Source organism: Indicator indicator, unplaced genomic scaffold (genome assembly GCF_027791375.1).
Source record: "Indicator indicator isolate 239-I01 unplaced genomic scaffold, UM_Iind_1.1 iindUn_scaffold_74, whole genome shotgun sequence".
NCBI classification, from domain to species: Eukaryota; Metazoa; Chordata; class Aves; order Piciformes; family Indicatoridae; genus Indicator; species Indicator indicator.
In genome coordinates, this window is record NW_026539201.1 from 177,285 (window position 1) to 200,000 (window position 22,716).

At 55.9% G+C, this 22,716-nt stretch overlaps 2 protein-coding genes across 2 annotated transcripts; both read left to right on the forward strand.

Moving 5' to 3' along the window:
- Positions 1 to 708: 708 nt before the first annotated feature.
- SGTA (small glutamine rich tetratricopeptide repeat co-chaperone alpha) lies at positions 709 to 10,339 on the forward strand. Its single transcript, XM_054398652.1, has 11 exons — positions 709 to 817; positions 1,923 to 2,026; positions 2,234 to 2,318; positions 3,299 to 3,398; positions 4,322 to 4,426; positions 4,574 to 4,712; positions 5,636 to 5,698; positions 6,106 to 6,143; positions 8,195 to 8,284; positions 9,235 to 9,358; positions 10,209 to 10,339. The coding sequence occupies exons 1-10, from the start codon at positions 718 to 720 to the stop codon at positions 9,347 to 9,349; spliced, it is 939 nt and encodes a 312-aa protein (XP_054254627.1). The 5' UTR covers positions 709 to 717; the 3' UTR covers positions 9,350 to 9,358; positions 10,209 to 10,339.
- An 8,020-nt stretch (positions 10,340 to 18,359) lies between these two features.
- SLC39A3 (solute carrier family 39 member 3) lies at positions 18,360 to 21,061 on the forward strand. The gene is made up of 2 exons (XM_054398663.1): positions 18,360 to 18,566; positions 20,330 to 21,061. The coding sequence occupies exons 1-2, from the start codon at positions 18,360 to 18,362 to the stop codon at positions 21,059 to 21,061; spliced, it is 939 nt and encodes a 312-aa protein (XP_054254638.1).
- Positions 21,062 to 22,716: the final 1,655 nt, after the last annotated feature.

A 22,716-nucleotide genomic window follows, 5' to 3' on the forward strand; every position in this document is an offset into this window, starting at 1 on the left:
TCCTTGTCACGGAGTTTGCCTTTAAATAAGTTCATTTCTCTCCTTCAGTCACCCTGACTGGTCGTCTGTGCTGTGGAGAGGCAGAGCACTCCAGCACAGCAGCAATGCCATGCAAGGAGCAGTGTCTGCCATGCTTGCAGGGACCTGTGTTGGGTTCTTTGGGCAGCCCCAGCCTTGGGGAGTGCTTGTTGGGGTTGCTTTAGGTCCTTCTGCTCCTTTACCATTGTCATCCTGGCACGGAGGCTGGGCTGGCTGAGGACTGGCAGCCCTGAACCCCAGCTCTGCTCACAGCCACAAATTGCTTCAGCCTTTGGTCTTGTTTCAGATTCAGATCATGCTCTGGGAGCAGCAGGCTCTGGTTTTGTGGTGGTGAACCCCTCCAGTCCTCAGTGTGTTTCTAGCCCTGGTTAGTCAGGGACCTCCTGCAGCACCTTGGGTGTGTTCCCCTTGGGGCAAGCCCTGTTCATGATTTGAGGTCTGGAGAATTCATGTGAAAGGGGAATTCGCTTCCAACAGGTTGCACAACAAAGGTGCTGAAGTCTTTGCCCAGCCCTGACCAACTCCCACGTCCTCCCCATTCATATAGTGGGGAAAGAAGAGCAGGAAAAAAAAAAAATCTTTAGTTTCTTGGCCACCAAGTCACCTAACTTCTCTCTTTCTCTCTCCAGAATTTTTAGAGTTAAAGAAGTGGAAGCAAGCAGCTCCCAGCCTCCCAGGATGGCAGACCAGAAGCGCCTTGCCTACTCCATCATCCAGTTTCTACATGACCAGCTACAGAATGGGGGCTTGTCTCCAGATGCTCAGGAGAGTCTGGAAGGTTGGTGACTCTACCTAGAGGTCTCTTAGCCCAACACCTCTCTTCTGCCTCTCTTTCTGCTGGGCTCTTCCTGCCATCAAACCTCACTCAAGCCAGGCAGTGAAGCTGGGGAGGTATCCAGGGCCTTAGGGATGCTGGTGGCTTTCCCTCCTTTCTTGTTATCTCTTCCAAAAGCAGATTAGCTTGAGGAAGGGATATCCCTGGGATAAAAAAAAAAAAACAAAACAAAAACCAAACAAAGAGAAACCTCTCTGACCCTGGCTTTGAGGCTTAAAAGTTTTCTCTTCAGGGAGGGTGGAGGCTTGTGAGTGTGGGGTGAGGTGAGAGCGTTGCCCTTGTGGGGAAGGGTTTTGTGCTTGCAGGGTGCTTGTCCCATCCTGCTCTCAAAATGCTCTTCCACAGCATGCTCTGGAAGAGTCTTTCTCCAGGTGGTTTTGGCCTTGTTTTTCCCAGAGGTAAGGAGAGCACATGGCTCTTAAAAGATCTGCTTAAGGAGCTTATGCTTCAATCTTTGGCTTCTCCACTGCAAGCCATGCAGCAGGCAGGGGGTACAGCCCTGGCTGAGGCAGGAGTGGGGACAGAGAGCAGGAGGAAGGTGTGGGGTGGCTGGAAGGGGGGTTGGGGGTTTGTTCCAGGTGCTTTTGGGCTCTGGAGTGTGGTTCTCTATAAGCCAGCTTGGTGGTGGAGGAGGAGGTGGTGAGTGGGTGGTGTCCTGGTCCCTCTGCCTGGCCACAGCTGCCCTCCAGTGAATGAAACCAGCAGATCCCTCCCTGCTCTCTGCCAGCCACAGCTGTGGGAAGGCCAGTAAGGCCCAGGAAAAGCCCCAGTTTGCTTGATTACTGCTCTTAGGGGTCACCTGAGGGGATGAGAATTGTTCCTGACTCCAGTCAGGGCTTGATCTCCAGCTTGGTCCAGCTCTGAGGTTCTTGGCAAAGCGTTGAGGGTATGGCCCAGCTGTCAAGTCTGGTGGAACTGTTTGATCTGGAGGCCTCTTTGGTGGTTTGTTTTTTTTGGTTTTTTTTTTTTTCCTGCCCTGTTATGCTCAAGAGCAAGCATAGAGGAGCCCAGCAGGGGGTTGCTAATGACCTAACTCTTCCCCCGCCAGTGGCCATCCAGTGCCTGGAGACAGCGTTTGGGGTCTCGATGGAAGACCAGGGCCTAGCTGTGCCCCAGACTCTGCCTGAAATATTTGAAGCTGCTGTAGGGAAGGTGAGTGGCAGTGCCCTGAAATCCAGCCTTGAGTTTCCATGAAAGCAGCCAAGGGGCAGGAGCTGTGATTCCAGGGTTGGCTCTGCCCCCTGGGAGCTGTGTGGGAGGGAAATGCTTCGGGCTCGAGGCAGCGGCGCCCGGGGAAGGGGGGAGGTGGTGCAGAGCTCAGCAGAGTCCTCCTCACAGCCTTCTGCCTTTCCCTGCAAGGAGCCTGAACACCTCAGAACGAATTCAGAGCCTGTCACCCCCTCTGAAGATGACATAGCTGAAGCTGAAAGGCTCAAGACTGAAGGTAACCTCCCCTGGGGGCTGGGGGATCAGGTGGTGATGGGCAGGGAAGCTTCAGTCAGCCCCTGGGGGACTGCTTGGAACAGGGCAAAAACCAAATGGGATGAACCATTCCATTTCCTCTTCCCCCAAGCAGCAAGTGCCAGGAGAAGGAGAAGCAGCCTCAAGTTGCAGCAGGGGAGGTTTGGCTTGGAGATGAGGAACAATTTCTGCCCCCAATGGGTTCTCAAGGCCTGGCCCAGCCTGCCCGGGGCAGTGGGGGAGTCCCCATCCCTGGAGGGGTTTCAGAGCTGTAGAGATGTGGTGCTGAGGGCCGTGGGTTGGTGGTGGCCTGGCAGTGCTGGGACTGATTGGACCTGATGATCTGAAAGGTCTTTTCCAACCAAAACCATTCCACCAGGGTCATCTTTCCCAACCCCCTGCAGGCAGCAGGGACATCTCCAGCTAGAGCAGGCTGCCCAGGACCACAGCAAGGCTGAACTCCACCACCTCCCTGGGCAGCCTGTTCCACTGTCTCCCCAACCCTCCCTGTGCAGAGCTTCCTCCTGATGTCCAACCTAACTCTGCCCTGCTCCAGTTTCAAACCACTGCCCCTCAGCCTATCCCCACAGTCCCTCCCCAGCTCTCCTGGAGCCTCTTCAGGCACTGGAAGGTTGCTCTGAGGTCTCCCTGCAGCCTTCTCCAGGCTGAACAGCCCCAGCTCTCCCAGCCTGTCCCCACAGCAGAGCTTCTCCATCCTCTGCTCATCTCTGTGGCCTCCTCTGGCCCCTCTCCAGCAGCTCCAGGTCCTTCTTGTGCTGGGGGCCTCATAGCCCTGCAGGTGAAGGTCCCTCCAGAGTGTCCTAAGAGGGCAAAATCCTCACAGGCAACAACCTGAGTTGCTTCTAAAAGCTGCACTTCCTCTCACTTCTGTTTCTCCCTGGTTTTAACTCATTAATGAGCTTTCCCCCATCCTTTTTTTTTTTTTTTTTTTTTTTCTCCTAGGAAATGAACAAATGAAGGCAGAAAACTTTGAAGCTGCTGTGTCTTTTTATGGCAAAGCAATCGAGTTAAATCCATCCAATGCAGTCTACTTCTGCAACAGGTACTGCTTTTTGGGGCTGCCCCTCCCCTCCCCTGCTTTTGTTCTTACTACTTTCAGAGTCCCCAGATTGTATCAGGTTGGGAGGGAGCCTCCAAGGGCATCTTGTCCAACCCCCCTGCAGGCTGCAGGGACAGCTCCAGCTGGAGCAGGCTGCCCAGGGCCTCATCCAGCCTGGCCTTGAATGTCTCCAGGGACAGGACCTCAACCACCTCCCTGGGCAACCTGTGCCAGGCTCTCCCCAGCCTCACTCTCAACAATTTCTTCCTCATCTCCACTCTCACTCTCCCCTCTCCCAGCTCAAAGCCATTGTCCTCATCCTGTCCCTCCCAGCCCTTGTCCAAAGTCCCTCCCCAGCTCTCCTGGAGCCCCTTCAGGCACTGGAAGGTTGCTCTGAGGTCTCCCTGCAGCCTTCTCTTCTCAACATTCCCAACTCTCCCAGCCTGTCCCCACAGCAGAGCTTCTCCAGCCCTCTGATCACCTCTGTGACCTCCTCTGGAGCAGCTTCATCAGGTCCATGTCCTCCTGGTGCTGGGGGTCCCACAGCTGGACACAGCACTGCAGGCTTTGAGCTGGGAGAAGGCTGACTGAGAGTGGAGAGGAGGAAGAAATTCTTCAGAGTGAGGGTGGGGAGAGCCTGGCACAGGCTGCCCAGGGAGGCTGTGGCTGTGCCCTCCCTGGAGGTGTCCCAGGCCAGGCTGGATGAGGCCCTGAGCACCCTGGGCTGGTGGGAGGGGTCCCTGCCTGTGGCAGGAGGTTGGCACTGGCTGAGCTTTTGAACCCCCTTCCAACCCACCCCATTCCACAAATCCCTGAATTCCTACTTTTCTTTGCTTCCTGCTCCAGAAGACCCCAGAGAAGGAGCAGGGCTGAACTCCCTCAGCAACTTTTCAACTTCCCTCTGTGCTTTCCACCTTCCCTTCCAGAGCTGCTGCCTACAGCAAGCTGGGGAATTATGCAGGAGCAGTGAGGGACTGTGAAAGAGCCATAGGCATTGACCCCAACTACAGCAAAGCTTATGGCAGAATGGGGTAAGAGCAGCTCCTGGGGGGGGTGGGAGGGAGAGCTGTCCAGCCTTGGAATGCTGTGGAAAGATCCTGCCTGAGGCTGGGAGGGAAGAGTTGGGGGGTGCTGAGCTCACTCTCTCTCTGGGCTGCTTCCTCTCCTGCTTCCCACAGCTTAGCCCTTTCCAGTTTAAATAAGCACACAGAAGCTGTGGTTTACTACAAAAAAGCCCTGGAGCTGGATCCAGACAATGACACCTACAAATCCAACCTGAAAATAGCTGAACAGAAGATGAAGGAGGCTCCAAGTCCAGTAAGTGTCTGGAAGGGAGGGCTCTGAGTGAGAGAAAGGAGGAGGATGAAGAGAGGAAGATGTCTGGCAAAGCCCTGCCCCTGGGGTGGTGTTTAGAAGACAGAGGTTGTGTGGAGGAGGCAGGGGGGAGATGGGTAAAAAGGGGGGTGGGAGGGGGAGGGGAGAGGGAGGGGGGTGGGAAAGGGAGGGTTGGAGGGGAGGGAGGGTTGGAGGGGAGGGGGTGGGGGAGGGAGGGTTGGAGGGGAGGGGGTGGGAGAGGGAGGGTTGGTTTGGAGGGGAGGGGTGGGAGAGGGAGGGTTGGAGGGGAGGGGAGGGGGTGGGGGAGGGAGGGTTGGAGGGGAGGGGAGGGGGTGGGAGAGGGAGGGTTGGAGGGGAGGGGAGGGGGTGGGAGAGGGAGGGTTGGTTTGGAGGGGAGGGGTGGGAGAGGGAGGGTTGGAGGGGAGGGGAGGGGGTGGGAGAGGGAGGGTTGGTTTGGAGGGGAGGGTTGGGGTTAGCGTGGTTGGAGGGGGAGGGTGGTTGGCTCCAGGAGAGCTGGGGAGGGACTTTGGACAAGGGCTGGGAGTGCCAGGATGAGGACAATGGCTTTGAGCTGGGAGAGGGGAGACTGAGAGTGGAGATGAGGAAGAAATTGTTGAGAGTGAGGCTGGGGAGAGCCTGGCACAGGTTGCCCAGGGAGGCTGTGGCTGCCTCCTGCCTGGAGGTGCTCAGGGCCGGGCTGGATGAGGCCCTGAGCTGGTGGCAGGGCAGGGTTGGCACTGGGTGACTTTTGGGGGGGGGGAGGAGGGGGGGGGGTGTCCCTTCCAGCATCGCAGCCTAGCAGAGGTTGGAAGGGGGCCTCAGGAGACCCCAGCCCCAAGCAGCCCATTCAGGGGGGGCTGTGTGCCTCAGGATGTCACCTGCCTGTGCTCTCTGTGTCCCTGCAGACTGCTGCTCCAGGAGGATTTGATCTGGCTGGCTTGCTCAACAACCCTGGCTTCATGAGCATGGTAAAGCCTGCCACAGGGCCCAAGCCTGGCCCTGAGCCTCTGCTTTTAGCTGCTTTTGGGGGATGGAACCTGCCCAGGGGGTGGTGGGGGGGAAGCTCCTGGCTCTGCTTGAGCAGCTTTTTCCCTTTCCTGTCCTGGTTGCAAGCAGTGCTGCGTGTGGGGAACCCCCCTTGGGGAATGTGAGTGACTTAGCCAAAGGCTCCTCCTTGGGCTGCCCTAGCTGGAAGAGAAGTCTTCTGCGTGACCCAGCCTCCTGCTGAGCTTCTCCTCACTGGGCTTTTGGGTCTAATTCAGAGCATTTCTGCCCTCACTTTCTTCGTAGCTGAGGAGCACAACACCTCCTGGGTCCTCCTGGGCGTTTCTCACCCAACACCAGTGTCCTTGTTTTGTCTCCTCTCTTTCCCCAGGCCTCCAACCTCATGAACAACCCCCAGGTGCAGCAGCTGTAAGTCCAATCCCATCTCCTAGCTCCTCTTGGAAGCACTCATTAGAGGCTCTTGGGGTGGGTGCAGGTGGTCTGAGCTGGTGGGGCTGGGTGTGGGTGCTGGTGGGGCTGGGGGTGGGTGCTGGTGGGTCTGGAGGGGTGCTGGTGGGGCTGGGGGTGGGTGCTGGTGGGTCTGGAGGGGTGCTGGTGGTCTGGGCTGGGGTGGGTGCAGGTGGTCTGGGCTGGGTTGGGTGCAGGTGGTCTGGGCTGGGTGGGTGCTGATGGGGCTGGGGTGGGTGCAGGTGGTCTGAGCTGGGTGGGTGCAGGTGGTCTGGGCTGGGTGGGTGCTGATGAGGCTGGGTTGGGTGCAGGTGGTCTGGGCTGGGTTGGGTGCTGGTGGGGCTGGGGTGGGTGCAGGTGGTCTGGGGGGGGTTGGGTGCAGGTGGTCTGGGCTGGGGTGGGTGCAGGTGGTCTGGGCTGGGTTGGGTGCAGGTGGTCTGGGGGGGGTTGGGTGCAGGTGGTCTGGGCTGGGGTGGGTGCAGGTGGTCTGGGCTGGGTTGGGTGCAGGTGGTCTGAGCTGGGTGGGTGCTGATGGGGCTGGGGTGGGTGCAGGTGGTCTGGGCTGGGGTGGGTGCAGGTGGTCTGGGCTGGGTTGGGTGCAGGTGGTCTGGGCTGGGTTGGGTGCAGGTGGTCTGAGGGGGGTTGGGTGCAGGTGGTCTGAGGGGGGTTGGGTGCAGGTGGTCTGAGCTGGGTTGGGTGCTGGTGGTCTGAAGGGGGTTGGGTGCAGGTGGTCTGAGCTGGGTTGGGTGCAGGTGGTCTGAGCTGGGTTGGGTGCAGGTGGTCTGAGCTGGGTTGGGTGCAGGTGGTCTGGGCTGGGTTGGGTGCAGGTGGTCTGAGCTGGGTTGGGTGCAGGTGGTCTGAGCTGGGTTGGGTGCTGGTGGTCTGAAGGGGGTTGGGTGCAGGTGGTCTGGGCTGGGTTGGGTGCAGGTGGTCTGAGCTGGGTTGGGTGCTGATGGGGCTGGGGTGGGTGGGTGCAGGTGGTCTGAGCTGGGTTGGGTGCAGGTGGTCTGAGCTGGGTGGGTGCTGATGGGGCTGGGTTGGGTGCAGGTGGTCTGGGCTGGGTGGGTGCTGATGGGGCTGGGTTGGGTGCAGGTGGTCTGGGCTGGGTTGGGTGCAGGTGGTCTGGGCTGGGTTGGGTGCAGGTGGTCTGAGGGGGGTTGGGTGCAGGTGGTCTGAGGGGGGTTGGGTGCAGGTGGTCTGGGCTGGGGTGGGTGCAGGTGGTCTGAGCTGGGGTTGGGTGCAGGTGGTCTGGGCTGGGGTGGGTGCAGGTGGTCTGGGCTGGGGTGGGTGCAGGTGGTCTGAGCTGGGTTGGGTGCAGGTGGTCTGGGGGGGGTTGGGTGCAGGTGGTCTGGGCTGGGTTGGGTGCAGGTGGTCTGGGGGGGGTTGGGTGCAGGTGGTCTGGGCTGGGTTGGGTGCAGGTGGGCTGGGCTGGGTGGGTGCAGGTGGTCTGAGCTGGGTTGGGTGCAGGTGGTCTGGGGGGGGTTGGGTGCAGGTGGTCTGGGCTGGGGTGGGTGCTGGTGGTCTGGGCTGGGTGGGTGCTGATGGGGCTGGGGTGGGTGCAGGTGGTCTGAGCTGGGTGGGTGCGGATGGGGCTGGGGTGGGTGCAGGTGGTCTGGCTGGGTTGGGTGCAGGTGGTCTGAGCTGGGTTGGGTGCTGGTGGTCTGAGGGGGGTTGGGTGCAGGTGGTCTGGGCTGGGTTGGGTGCAGGTGGTCTGGGGGGGGTTGGGTGCAGGTGGTCTGGGCTGGGTGGGTGCAGGTGGTCTGAACTGGGTTGGGTGCAGGTGGGCTGGGCTGGGTTGGGTGCAGGTGGTCTGGGGGGGGTTGGGTGCAGGTGGTCTGGGCTGGGTTGGGTGCTGGTGGTCTGAGCTGGGTTGGGTGCAGGTGGTCTGAGCAGGGTGGGTGCAGGTGGTCTGGGCTGGGTGGGTGCTGATGGGGCTGGGTTGGGTGCAGGTGGTCTGGGGGGGGGGTTGGGTTTTTTTCCCCTGCTCTCAGCAAGGTCTTTGATGCCCACAGCATGTCTGGGATGATTTCTGGGGGCCACACCACCATGGGAGCAGCAGGCACCAGCCCCTCCACCAATGACCTTGCCACCCTCATCCAGGCGTGAGTGGAGAGCTTGGGGGTTGCCTCTTGGGCACTCAGGGGCTTTGGGATTTTTCTCTGCCTGAAGCTGCAACAGCTGAGCTTAACCTCTTGCTGATGGGAACTGCTGGTTAGAGTGGAGAGGAACCTCAGGAAGTCCAACAAGGGCAAGGGTAGAGTCCTGCCCCAAGGGAGGAAGAACCTCCTGCAGCAGGACAGCTCAGGGCTTGACCTGCTAGGAAGGGAAGGAGCTGGAAGTGCTGCTGTTGAGTTGACTGTGAGCCAGCAAGGTGGCCAAGGAGGCCAAGGGTCTGCTGTGGGGCATGAGGAAGAGTGTGGCCAGCAGGTTGATGTTCTCCTTCACCTCTGCTCTGCCCTGCTGAGGCCATACCTGGAGTCCTGGGGCCAGTTCTGGGCTCCCCAGTTCCATAGAGACAGGGAACTGCTGGAGAGAGTCCAGGGGAGGCTACAGAGATGCTGAGGGGCCTGGAGCAGCTCTGAGGAGCAAAGGCTGAGAGCCCTGGGGGTGAGAGCCTGGAGGAGAGCAGCCCCAGAGGGGAGCTGAGCAATGCTCAGCAAGAGCTGAAGGAGCTGTGGGGGGCAAGAGGCTGGGGCCAGACTCTGCTCAGTGGTGCCCAGGGACAGGCCAAGGGGCACAAAGTGGCAGCCAGGAGGCTCCAGCTGAGCAGGAGGAGAAAGTTGTTTGGTGTGAGGGTGCTGGAGGCCTGGAGCAGGCTGCCCAGAGAGGTTGTGGAGTCTCCTGGTGTGGAGAGCTTCCAACCCCCCCTGGGCATTGTGCCCCTGGGCAAGCTGCTGGGGGTGCCCTGCTGGAGCAGGGGGGGCTTGGAGGGGATGAGCTCCAGAGCTCCCTTCCCACCCCAAACCCTGCTGGGATTTTGACTTTTTGACACTCCTTCAAGGCATTTCCTAGCAGCTGGGTGAGCTCTAAGAGGTCCATTGCTTGTTCTCAGGGGCCAGCAGTTTGCTCAGCAGATGCAGCAGCAGAACCCTGAACTAATAGAGCAGCTCAGGAGCCAGATCAGGAGTCGAACTCCCAGTGCCAGCAACGAGGACCAGCAGGAATGAGCCCTCCAGGTGAGGCTGTGACTGGGAGAGCTGCTGTACTGCAGCCAGCTGAGTGGGGGAACTGCTGGGCTGGGCTCCCAGATCACTCTGGTGCCTTCATTTGCAGCCTGGAGAGGAGAAGGCTCCAGGCAGGCCTCAGAGCAGCCTGAAGGAGGCTTACAGGAGAGCTGGGGAAGGACTTTGGGCAAGGGCTGGGAGGGACAGGATGAGGACAATGGCTTGGAGCTGGGAGAGGAGAGACTGAGAGTGGAGATGAGGAAGGAATTGTTGAGAGTGAGGCTGGGGAGAGCCTGGCACAGGTTGCCCAGGGAGGTGGTTGAGGCCTCATCCCTGCAGACATCCAAGACCAGCCTGGATGTGTCCCTGGGCAGCCTGCTCCAGCTGGAGCTGTCCCTGCAGCCTGCAGGGGGTTGGCCAAGCTGCCCTTGGAGGCTCCCTCCCAACCTGCTGCACTCTGGGGGCTGCCTGCAGCAAACCCCAGGCTCAGGAACACCTCCCTGGAGCCAGCCAGCTCCAAGCCCTGAGCCAGGCTGGTGCCAGGAAAGGGAGTGGGACACAAAGAGGGTTGGAGGGGTGGGAGCTGGAGCCAGCTGATCTTTGAGGTCCCTTCCAACCCAACCCAATCCCTGATTCAGTGATTCAGCAGTTTGTGTGCTGCTGGCCAATGCCTGTGCCCCAGTCCTGAGGAGCAGTGGCCAAGAGCTTCTCTCCCCCTCTCTTCATTCTTTGGTGCTTGGCAGAGAGCTTTAAGGGAGTTTTAATTTTCTGCCAAGGATTAAATTTGCTCCTCAAGATTAAATTTGCCCTTTTCTTGTTGTTGTTCTTTGTTGTTGTTGTTGTTGTCTTCCTGTCTCTGCAGCACCAACCCTTGGGTGAACTCTTGTTCTTTGCTTTAAACCACAAAAAACAAACTGGAAGCCATGTGAGTGGTGTTGCCATTTCTTGAGTTGGAAGTGTCCAAGAAAGGAAAAAGGGAAAGGGAGAGGGAAAAAGGAAGAAAAAAAAGAAAAAAAAAAAAGAAAAAAAAGAAAAACCAAATCCCTCCAAAAACCAACAGGAAAAAAAAACCAAACCAAAACCCAAACCAAGCCACCAACAACCAAAAGACTTTTGATCCAACCTGCATGGTAAAGACAGAGTCCTGCTGGGGTTTTCTTTTTTGACCTCCTTGATCTTCAGCCCTGCTCTTCTCCAGCTCAGCCTTTTTGTGATTAGTTTTTGAGGGGGTTTTGTTCTTCTGGAAGATCAGATCCAACAAGCTTGACCACCAACTACCCTTCTGAAGAAACTGGGGATAGCTCCTACCACTGTTACATTTTTTTTTTTTTTTTTTTAGGGGGGGAGAGGATTCTTTGCTACAGAAGAAATTTTTTAACCCTTTCTTCTTATTTTTTTTTTTTTTTCCTGAGGAACAATGCACTCAGCTCTGCAGGACTTCACTTCCCCCCCACCTGCCCCTCCACCCCTACCCAAAAGAAGTCTTCAAACCCTCTCCAAACCTCCCCTTTTCCCTGCCTTTAATTCATCTTCCAGACTCTTTCCATGGGAGATCACAGCATCTTCTGGTCTCCAGGAATGGGGTTTTTGGGTTTTGTTTTTTTTTATTGTGTTTCTCCATCAGGTCTTGGAGCCAGCACCAGGGGTGGTGGTTGACACACAGCAGCTTGGTTGCTCAACCCATAGAGGTTGGTTTGAAGGTTTGGGGTTGGTTTTTTTTTTTTGGTTTGTTTGGGGTTTTTTTTTTTTTTTTTTTTTAGGGTGGGGCTGGTTGGGAACAGGCCAGGAAGAACCTTCCAAGGTGTGAAAGCTCCTTTAAGGGAGTGGTTTTCTTCACCTGCTGCTGTCCCAGGCCTGGCAAATTGTGTCTGTAGTGTTCAGTACTTCTGGAGGTGGTGGAGTGATCAGGCAAGGCAGGTGGGTAGGGGAGGATGGGTTTGGTGTTTAAAAAAAAGGGGGGAGGATGGGTGGAAGGTTCCTGCTGGGATTTTTTTTACTTCTTAAGCTGTCTTTTATGCATGGAAGTAGCCAACCTGGTTGACTTTTGCTGCTGATAGGAGTAGAAGGTACCCTTGGGTAGGAGTAGAAGGTACCCTTGGGTAGAGAGCAGACAAGACTCCAAAACACTGCTCAAGGCAGTCAAGAAATAAGAAATCAAGTCCAAAATCCACCTGATTTGATGGGGGGCAGTTGCTGAGGAGCATCTGTGAGGTGAGGGGAGGAAGAAAAAAAAAAATAATCAAGAGCTCCTGGAGCCAACTCAAGCAACCCACAGCTTCCCACCCCACCTCCAGTCACCCACATCCTGCCTTGGGTGAACAAAAGGCTCTGGCCAGGGTGTGTTTATCCCTTCCTAACTCCCCCCAGAAGTCAACTAGTTGAGGTCAGAATGTTTTCTGTGGACCTCAGAGTTGTTTTTAAAGTAGTTTTGGGGTTGTTTTGTGGGGTGGTGTTTTGTTTTGTTTTTTTTTTCTGGTGGCAGTGGGGAAGGAGAAACTCACTGCAGGGTGGAGGAAAAAAAAAAAAACAAACCAAACCAAAATAACAAAGTGTCTGGTCTGAGGGTGGGGGGAGAAAAGGCTGGCAGGAGAGGTGTGGTGGTGTGAGGGAGGAAAGTTGGGGTTGGAGAGGGTAATCCTCCAGAGGAAAAGGATTTGTAAATGCTCCATAAAGTCCTCTGTGGTTCATGTAACTTGTGAAGAATAAAAGCTTTGGACACTTTCTTTGGGAGCTCTCTTGCCCAGCTGACTGAAGCAAGGCTTGGCTGTGCCTTGGGTTGTGGAGCTCAGCTCTGGGCTCTCAGGGCTCTGCTCCTTGTGTGCTGCTGTGAAGCACAATCCCAAGATGGCTTTTAGCCACCTGTGCCTTTTTTTTTTTTTTTTTTTTTGTCCTTTTCCATTTTTCCTTTTTTATTTTTTTTTCTACCCTTTCCCAGTTGGGTGGTTCTTTCTGCTCCTTTCCCACTTGGTTGCCTTTTTTTTCCTACCCTTTTCCAGTTGATTTCCTTTTTTTTTTTTTTACCCTTTCCCAGTTGGTTTCCTTTTTTTTTTTTTTTTCCCCTACCCTTTCCCACTTGGTTTCCTTTTTTTCCCCCTATCCTTTCCCACTTGGTTTCCTTTTTTTCCCCCTATCCTTTCCCACTTGGTTTCCTTTTTTTCCCCCTATCCTTTCCCACTTGGTTTCCTTTTTTTTTCCCTATCCTTTCCCACTTGGTTTCCTTTTTTTTTCCCTATCCTTTCCCACTTGGTTTCCTTTTTTTTCCCCTATCCTTTCCCACTTGGTTTCCTTTTTTTTCCCCTATCCTTTCCCACTTGGTTTCCTTTTTTTCCCTATTCTTTCCCACTTGGTTTCCTTTTTTCCCCTATCCTTCCCACTTGGTTTCCTTTTTTCCCCTATCCTTTCCCACTTGGTTTCCTTTTTTTCCCCCTATCCTTTCCCACTTGGTTTCCTTTTTTTTCCCCTATCCTTTCCCACTTGGTTTCCTTTTTTTTCCCCTATCCTTTCCCACTTGGTTTCCTTTTTTTTCCCCTATCCTTTCCCACTTGGTTTCCTTTTTTTTCCCTACCTTTTCCCACTTGGTAGGAAAAAAAAAAAAAAAAAGAAACCTTTTCCCTGTTGGTTTCCTTATTTTTTTTTCCCTACCCTTTCCCAGTTGGTTTCCTTTTTTCCCCCTACCCTTTCCCACTTGGTTTCCTTTTTTTTCCCCTACCCTTTCCCAGTTGGTTTCCTTTCTTTTCCCTACCCTTTCCCACCGGGGTTCTTCTTCCTGCCCCTTCCCCACTTGGCTTATTTCTGCCTTTTCCACTTTCTTTTTGCCCTCTTCCTGCTGAATTACTCCTCCTGTGTATTCCTGCAGCACAGAAGTGGAAACCCTTTCCCTCCATCTCTTCTCCATTCAGCTTCTCTCCAGCTGTTTTTTGTACCCTGACAAAAGAGGAGAAGGTTTAGACACCAGGGAGAGGAAAAGCTCCAGCACTATCCAAGAGGAGGAATTTTTTTCCTCCTCCTCTTTCAGGTCATTTCAGTGCTGTTTCCTTGCCCTGCTTGTTCTTTTGGAGCTGTAGATCAATTCCTTGCTGGTTTTCTTTTCACACAGCCAAGTTCAACCTGCAGCTCTGCAGGGAGAAGTGCTCCTGCCCTACTCGGGCTGTGGCTATGCCTTGGTGGAGGAGGAAAGAGAGTTGAGGCTTGGTTGGGCTCTCAGAAGGTGGAATTTGGTGGCCTCTCGACTGCATTTCGGTGGCAGCTGCTCAGCTGCGCTTTGGGGACTGATCAGAGCTGGGTTTTGGCGGCCACTCAGGTGGATTTGTGTCCTCTCAGAAGATGGGGCTGGGTTGGGTGCTCAGAAGCTGGGGGTTGGTGGCCACTCAACTGCATTTTGGTGGCTGATCAGCTGGGGTTTGGGGGCTACTCCGCTGGCTTTTGGTGGCCATTCAGGGGGAGTTTAGTGATTTCTTTGCCTCTGGCACCTGCTCCACACTGCCTGCAGCCGAATTTGAAGCGGGGAGCCGGCAGCCTGCTTTCAGCAGGGCAAATTTCCTTCCAGACACCTTCGGGACCCATCCTGACAGCAAAGAAAAGGATGGTTTAGGTTCGTTCCAACTCTCCTGGGGCTCTGGTAACCGAATTTCCACCTTTCTTTAGCTAAAAGCAGCTCTGCCCCGCCTGTGGGTCTCCTCCAGCGGTTTGTCATTTGCGTGCCCGCGGCTCTGCCGTTTTCCCGGTCAGCACCGGCCACCCCGGACAGCTCTGCGGGGCCGGCGATGCCGCGGAACCCGCAGCCGCGGTCCCGCTTTCCAAGGGGCCTCTATTGGGCGGCTCCCCGCAGGGCCCGGACAGGCGTTGGGAGCACGCACAAAGGCGATTTGACTGGCGTTCCACGCGACCAATAGGTGGCCGGGCTTTGTCGTCGCGGCCAATGGGAGGGCGTCGTGGGCGGGCGCTGTTTGCGAGGCGCTGCCTGGGCGGGCGGCGATGGGAGCGTGAGTTAGAGGGGGGGCGTTGAGGGGAGGGGGCTGTTGCCGCGGTAACCGGGGGCGAAGGGAGGGTAAAGGGAGGGCCGGGGGCGGCTTTGTGAGGTAATGGTGAGGCTGGGGGGTGGGGACCGGGAGGTGTCACGGGGCTGGAGGGTGTGTGTGTGATGGAGTCTCAGCTCCCATGGAAGTGTGGGGCTGGGGGTGGGGGGCTCTGGCTGGGACCTCCACGAGGTGAACCCTCCTGCTAAGAGGGATCCCCCTCCCTGCTAGGAGGGATCCCACGCTGTGAGGGGCCACCCCTGCCCCCTCCCAGCTGTAACGGACCCTTCCCACTGTGAGAGCTCCCCCATGAGACCCCCGCTGTATGCCCCCCACTTCCCCTCGCTTTGAGGGACTCCTTGCTCCCCCTAATTCCCCCTTCTGGGAGAAACCCCCCAGGACTGACCCTCTCCCCAGCTGCGAGGCACCCCCTACTCTCCAGACGAGCTGCTGAGCCCCCTTCTCATCGACCCTTGTAGTGTCCCCCCCGTCCCCACTCTCTCTGCACCCTTTTGGGGTGCTGACGCTGGTTTAGCCCCGCTTTGGTTGTCTGGAAGGGATCCCCCACTCCCAGATCCCTCTTCTCCGTGGTGGCCAGGACAATTTCAAGCCCCTTGAGCTGCTGGAACAGCAGCTCCTTTTTTTTTTTTTCCCTCCTTTTTCTTTTTTCCCCTCCTTTTTCTTTGTTCCCCTCCTTTTTCTTTTTTCCCCTCCTTTTTCTTTTTTCCCCTCCTTTTTCTTTTTTCCCCTCCTTTTTCTTTTTTCCCCTCCTTTTTCTTTTTTCCCCTCCTTTTTCTTTTTTCCCCTCCTTTTTCTTTTTTCCCCTCCTTTTTCTTTTTTCCCCTCCTTTTTCTTTTTTCCCCTCCTTTTTCTTTTTTCCCCTCCTTTTTCTTTTTTCCCCTCCTTTTTCTTTTTTCCCTCCTTTTCTGTTTTCCCCTCCTTTTTCTGTTTTCCCCTCCTTTTTCTGTTTTCCCCTCCTTTTTCTGTTTCCCCTCCTTTTTCTGTTTCCCCTCCTTTTTCTGTTTTCCCCTCCTTTTTCTGTTTTCCCCTCCTTTTTCTTTTTTCCCTCCTTTTTCTTTTTTCCCCTCCTTTTTCTTTTTTTCCCCTCCTTTTTCTTTTTTCCCCTCCTTTTTCTTTTTTTCCCCTCCTTTTTCTTTTTTCCCTCCTTTTTCTTTTTTCCCCTCCTTTTTTCTTTTTTTCCCTCCTTTTTCTTTTTTCCCTCCTTTTTCTTTTTTCCCTCCTTTTTCTTTTTTTCCTCCTTTTTCTTTTTTCCCTCCTTTTTTCTTTTTTCCCTCCTTTTTCTTTTTTCCCTCCTTTTTCTTTTTTCCCTCCTTTTTCTTTTTTCCCTCCTTTTTCTTTTTTCCCTCCTTTTTCTTTTTTCCCTCCTTTTTCTTTTTTCCCTCCTTTTTTCTTTTTTCCCTCCTTTTTCTTTTTTCCCTCCTTTTTCTTTTTTCCCTCCTTTTTCTTTTTTCCCTCCTTTTTCTTTTTTCCCTCCTTTTTCTTTTTTCCCTCCTTTTTCTTTTTTTCCCTCCTTTTTCTTTTTTCCCTCCTTTTTCTTTTTTTCCCTCCTTTTTCTTTTTTCCCTCCTTTTTCTTTTTTCCCTCCTTTTTCTTTTTTCCCTCCTTTTTCTTTTTTCCCTCCTTTTTCTTTTTTCCCTCCTTTTTCTTTTTTCCCTCCTTTTTCTTTTTTCCCTCCTTTTTCTTTTTTCCCTCCTTTTTCTTTTTTCCCTCCTTTTTCTTTTTTCCCTCCTTTTTCTTTTTTCCCTCCTTTTTCTTTTTTCCCTCCTTTTTCTTTTTTCCCTCCTTTTTCTTTTTTCCCTCCTTTTTCTTTTTTCCCTCCTTTTTCTTTTTCCCCTCCTTTTTCTTTTTCCCCTCCTTTTTCTTTTTCCCCTCCTTTTTCTTTTTCCCCTCCTTTTTCTTTTTCCCCTCCTTTTTCTTTTTCCCCTCCTTTTTCTTTTTCCCCTCCTTTTTCTTTTTCCCCTCCTTTTTCTTTTTCCCCTCCTTTTTCTTTTTTTCCCTTCTCTTTTTTTGACTCCCTCGTTTTTTAGTTTACTCCCTCCAGTGCCAGCAGAGCAGGGAGGACTGGGACCATTTCTGGGCTCCCCAGTTCAGGAGAGACAGAGAAGTGACTGGAGAGAGTCCAGGGGAGGATGGGAATCTGCTGAGGGGCCTGGAGCAGCTCTGTGAGCAGCAAAGGCTGAGAGCCCTGGGGCTGAGAGCCTGCAGAAGAGCAGCCCCAGAGGGGAGCTGAGCAATGCTCAGCAAGAGCTAAAGGAGCTGTGGGGGGCAAGAGGCTGGGGCCAGACTCTGCTCAGTGGTGCCCAGGGACAGCCCAAGGGGCAAGGGACACAAACTGGACCCCAGGAGGTTCCACTTGAAGAGGAGGAGGAGAAAGTTGTTTGGTGTGAGGGTGCTGGAGGCCTGGAGCAGGCTGCCCAGAGAGGTTGTGGAGTCTCCTGGTGTGGAGAGCTTCCAACCCCCCCTGGGCATTGTGCCCCTGGGCAAGCTGCTGGGGGTGCCCTGCTGGAGCAGGAGGGGCTTGGAGGGGATGAGCTCCAGAGCTCCCTTCCCACCCCAAACCATGCTGGGATTCAGGGTTTCTTCTGATGTCACCCTGGACACCTAGGTGAGAACCACTCCTGCTGCAGGGGTCCTGACCACTGTGACCTCTCTGTTCACTCCTGCTTGAAGTGAGAGCTCAGAAGACAAAAGCTTCCCTCTCCCCCCACCCCTCACCCAGCACAGGATCCTTCAGCCTCCCCCTCCCCTCCCAGTGACAGCCCCAAGCTTGCTGCCACACTGATGGTGATTAAAGCTGGCAGCCCTCAAGGGACACTTGAGCCTCAGCAACCTTCTGCAGGAGAATTAATTTCCTGCTCCAACAAGCAGGTATCCAATTCTGCAACCTTGTCCATCATTGCTGGGGGGGGTGGCAGCGTGGCTGGAAGTCCTTGGGTTTAAGCTTCTCACCCCAGTGAGCTCCTCAGGGCTGCCTGGGAGACCTCACCAAGGTGACCTGCAAAGGAATCTACTTAAGGTGGCATCAGACTGGGCTTCTGGATGAGGATATTGAGTGCAAGCCTCAGGCAGTTTGCTGATGACACCAAATTGGGTGGCAGTGGTGATCTGCTGGAGGGTAGAAAGGGCCTGCAGAGGGCTCTGGCCAGGCTGGATCCATGGGTTGGGGTCAGCTGGATGAGGTTTAACAAAGCCAAGGGCTTGGTGCTGCTCTTGGGTCCATGAAGGCTCCAGACTTGGAGCAGAGTGGCTGGAAACTGCCCAGTGGGAAGGGTTGGCAGCAGCTGAGGATGAGCCAGCAGTGCCCAGCTGGCCAAGAAGGCCACCAGCAGCCTGGCCTGGATCAGTGCCATGCCTGCAGGCATTTTGGACACCTCCAGGGATGGGCACTCCACCACCTCCCTGGGCAGCCTGTGCCAATCCCTGACCACTCTTGCAGCCAAGAAATTGTTCCTCATCTCCAACCTACCCCTCCCCTGGGGGAATGTTTCCTCTTGGCCTATCTCTTGTTCCTTGGGAGCAGAGCCCAACCCCCCACCTCCCTGCAACCTGCTTTCAGGGAGCTGTAGAGAGCAATGAGGTCTCCTCTCAGCCTCCTCTTCTCCAGGCTGAACACCCCCAGTTCCCTCAGCTGCTCCTCACCCAGCTCTGCTCTCCAGAGCTTCATCCAGAGGGAACAAAGCCTGGGGAGAGGGCAAGGCTGACGCTGAGGGAGGGCTCTCAGGTCGCCGTGGTCGGAGCTTTCTCTGCCTGTTGTGTGTGAGGTGCTGCCCCTGCCCTCTCCATCACCGCCTCCTGGGAGGGAAGGTGATTCCTGCAGAGGGGCTGGGATCCAAGGAGCTGCTCCGTTGATGGGAAGCCCTTTGTTTCACTCCCCTCTGCAGGCTCTGAGCCCGCCAGCTCCTTCCCTTCAGCTCCCTGCCCTGCCGCCGGCCAATGCTGGAGGGGTCCCCGGCAGGGAAGGCTGCGGCGGGGAGCAGGATGAGGGTCGTGGTGGCCAAGGTGCTGTGCCTGCTGGGCATCTGTGTCCTGATGCTGGCTGGCTCGCTGCTGCCTGTCAAGCTGCTGGAGGCTGATTACGAGAAGGCTCAGCGTTCCGGGAAGGTCCTGGCCCTCTGCAGCTCTTTCGGGGGAGGAGTTTTCCTGGCCACTTGCTTCAACGCCCTGCTGCCTGCCGTCAGGGAGAAGGTGAGGAGCTGCCCCTGGCTCGGGGAGGGCTTACCCAAACCTCTGCCGCTGAGGGGTGAGTAAAAGTGGGGAGACACTGCTAGAGGAGAGCAGGGGAGGGACTTGTGACAAGGGCTGGGGGGTGCCAGGATAAGGGGTGATGGCTTTGAGCTGGGAGAGGGGAGAGTGAGAGTGGAGATGAGGAAGGAATTCTTGGCAGTCTGCTTCTGCAACAGGTACTGCTTTAGTTCTTCTGGCCCCCTCTGGTTTTGTGCTTACTGCTTTCACAGAGTCCCCAGATTGTATCAGGTTGGGAGGGAGCCTCCAAGGGCATCTTGTCCAACCCCCCTGCAGGCTGCAGGGACAGCTCCAGCTGGAGCAGGCTGCCCAGGGCCTCATCCAGCCTGGCCTTGAATGTCTCCAGGGACAGGACCCTCCCTGGGCAACCTGTGCCAGGCTCTCCCCACCCTCACTCTCAACAATTTCTTCCTCATCTCCACTCTCACTCTCCCCTCTCCCAGCTCAAAGCCATTGTCCTCATCCTGTCCCTCCCAGCCCTTGGCCAAAGTCCCTCCCCAGCTCTCCTGCAGCCCCTTCAGGCACTGGAAGGTTGCTCTGAGGTCTCCCTGGAGCCTTCTCCAGGCTCAACATTCCCAACTCTCCCAACCTGTCCCCACAGCAGAGCTTCTCCATCCTCTGATCACCTCTGTGACCTCCTCTGGAGCAGCTTCATCAGGTCCATGTCCTCCTGGTGCTGGGGGTCCCACAGCTGGACACAGCACTGCAGGCTTTGAGCTGGGAGAGGGCAGACTGAGAGTGGAGAGGAGGAAGAAATTCTTCAGAGTGAGGGTGGGGAGAGCCTGGCACAGGCTGCCCAGGGAGGCTGTGGCTGTGCCCTCCCTGGAGGTGCTCCAGGCCAGGCTGGATGAGGCCCTGAGCACCCTGGGCTGGTGGGAGGGGTCCCTGCCCATGGCAGGGGGTTGGAACTGGCTGAGCTTTCAGGACCTTTCCAACCCAACCCCATTCAGTGATTCTAAGAACCACCCCTCTGCCCTGCAGGAGCCCTGGCCACCAGCTCTCTGTCCCTGTGGCAATGGAGGTGACAGGTCCATGCCTTGCCAGGGTGTGCCTTGAAGCCTCCTCAGAAACAGCTGGGCTGTGCCTGGTGTTTCACATCATGCCCAGCTCCCTTTTGGCCCCCTCCAGAGGACTAACCTGGAGATGTTTTGTGGTGCAGGGAGCTGAGCATCACCTCAGGGGTATGAGGCTCAAAAGCTGCTGCCCATCAAACCATAAAACACTTTCAGAGAGCCACAAACCTTCTGCTGGAAGGGAGATGAGTTCCCCATCTCCTAGAATCATGGAATGGCTTCAGTTGGAAAGGAGCTTCAAGATCAGCCAGTTCCAAACCCCCTCCCACAGGCAGGGACACCTCCCACCAGCCCAGGTTGACTCAAGGCCTCATCCAGCCTGACCTTGAGCACCTCCAGGGGTGCTCTGCTCCACAACCTCTCTGGGCAGCCTGTTCCAAGATCTCCCAACCCTCAGAGCAAAGAACTTCTTCCTAATGTCCAACCTACCTCTAGCTTCAAACCATCGCTCCTTGGTCCTAGCCCTCACCTCCTACCTGAGGCCTGTAGAGAGAAGGCCATCAGAGCATCATGGATCAGTTTGCTCTCCACTCAGAGCCCTGTGGACACAGCAGGAATGTTTTGGGTGTGGGTTTTTTTTTTTTTTTCCCTTTAGGGAGCTGATTCCCTGTGGATCTCTTTGCTTCCTTGCAGCTGGATGAAGTTCTCAAGCAGGGCAACGTCACCGCAGACTACCCAGCGGCGGAGACCCTCCTGATGGTTGGCTTCTTCCTGACAGTCTTTGTGGAGCAGCTCATCCTCACCTTCCAGAAGGAGAAACCTTCCTTCATTGACTTGGAGACCTTCAATGCTGGCTCAGATGTGGGGAGTGACTCTGAATATGAGAGTCCCTTCATTGCCTCCTCCTCCTCCCGAGGGCCCCCCCTGTACGCTCCCCCCCACGGCCGCCTCCGCCTCCAGGAGCTCTCCAGCTCCGGCCCCTTGCGCCTCCTGGGCTTGGTCTTTGCCCTCTCTACCCATTCCATCTTCGAGGGCCTGGCCCTGGGCCTGCAGGAGGAAGGTGGCAAAGTGCTGAGCTTGTTCCTAGGGGTTGCCATGCACGAGACCTTGGTGGCAGTGGCCTTGGGCATCAGCCTGGCCAAGAGCTCGGTGCCCCTGAGGGAGGCGGTGAAGGTGGCGGTGACGGTGAGCCTGATGCTGCCCCTGGGCATCAGCATTGGCATGGGCATTGAGAGCAGCCAGACTGCAGCCAGCAGCATCGTTGGCCTGCTCCTGCAGGGCATGGCTGGAGGCACGTTCTTGTTCATCACCTTCTTTGAGATCCTGGTGAAGGAGCTGGAGGAGAAGAGCGATCGGCTCTTGAAGGTTCTCTTCTTGGTGCTGGGCTACACAGCTCTGGCTGGCTTGGTCTTCTTCAAGTGGTGAGCCATGGGAGCGAGGAGGGAAGCAGACCTGACCTCACCAAACCTCACCTCACCTCCTTCCCTTCACCACAGCACCAGAGCTGAGCCTCCTCATCAGCCAGGGGGGAGGGACGCTGAAGCTCCACGGCCCGAGCTGAACCATCGTGGTGGGGGTGAGGTTTCCACAGTGCCCTGAGAGAAGGAGAAGAATTTCCTCCTGGGGTGCTCAGAAGGGGGATAAAGATGAGGCATGGCCCACTGGAAGTGGCACCAGGTGGTGTCCCCTGCCCTGCAGCAGCTTGTGGTGGAGGTTACTCAAAGCAAACATTCCAGGGTCTGCTTCTCGAGCTGCCTTCCAGGAGCTCCTCAAGCATTTGGATCCACACAGCCACCTCCCTCTCCCTCTCTCCTTCCTTTTACCCCCCCCTCACCCTTTTCCCTGCAGAAACTGAGCCTCAGCTCTGCTGCCTGCACTCCTGGGTGGTGCTGGAGGAGCTCCCAGAAGGTGAGAAGCAGTGAGGAGACACCAAGCCAGAAGCAGGTGGGATCAGAGGGCTTGTGCCAGCTGCTCTAAGCTGCTTTTGCCAGCTTAGTTTGGAGCAAAACCTGCCTGTGAGAGCTGCCAAAAATAACCTCCCCCTTCTGGGGCTACCTCCCCACCCCAAGCCAGCACAGCTTCCACCTTCAAGCCACCAGCAGCTCCCAGAGCTTTTGTTTCTCAGTGATTAAAGGGAGGAAAAAAAAAAAAATGAGGCCAGGCCAAGCTTCCTTCTCTGCCTCTCAGCCATGTGTTGAGTTGTTCCCTAAGGAGAGCCTCAATGTGTGGCTGGAAAATCCTCTCCCTGAGCGAAAGCTCTTCCACAGCCCTCTCCAAGCCCTTCTTGATCCTTTCTTTTGGGTGAGGAGCAGGCAGCAGCAGCTCCCAGCATGAATATTTGACTTGGAGGAGGGGAGGAAGGTTGGAACCAGATGAATTTTCAGGTCCCTTCCAACCCCCAAAGCCAAAGATTTTTAGGGCTGAATGATCCTCTTTTAGCTGATCTGCAGGCCAGGGTGGCTGGATGGGGCCTGGAACAAGCTGGGCTGGTGGGAGGTGTCCTTGCCTGTAGCAGGGGGGATGGAGGGGGGTTGGAATTGGATGGGCTTTAAGGTCCCTTCCACCCCCAAGCAGTGATGTTGGGGCTGGAAGCTCTTTGAGCTGCTCTGCAGTGAAATGAGTTGAGCTCTTCCTGACCCCTGTGGGGTTTGGGGGGGCTCCTGCTGCAGCTCAGAGGGCTGCACAGCCTGAGCCAGGCTTGGCCTGGAGCTCCATCAGTGTTTCCAAAGGAGAAATCATCTCCTGGGGGTTGTTGCTGCTGTTGTGGAAGGGCTGATCAGAGGTCCCCCCCCTGAGCACAAGCAGATCTCTGCATGGCTTCAGAGCACAGCCCCTCCCCTCCTGGGGAAGCTCAGCCTGCTGCAGATCCCTTTGGATTCACCCTCTGAGGCAGGCAGCTGGGATCAGAGGCTGGAGCTGGGAACCTGCAGGAGGGGAGGGTGCAGTTAATCAGCCACAGCTTCACCCTGCTGTGGGCAGCAGGGCAAGGGGAGGGATTCTGCCCCTCTGCTCTGCTCTGCTCAGACCCCACCTGCAGCACTGCCTCCAGCTCTGGGGCCCCCAGCACAAGAAGGACCTGG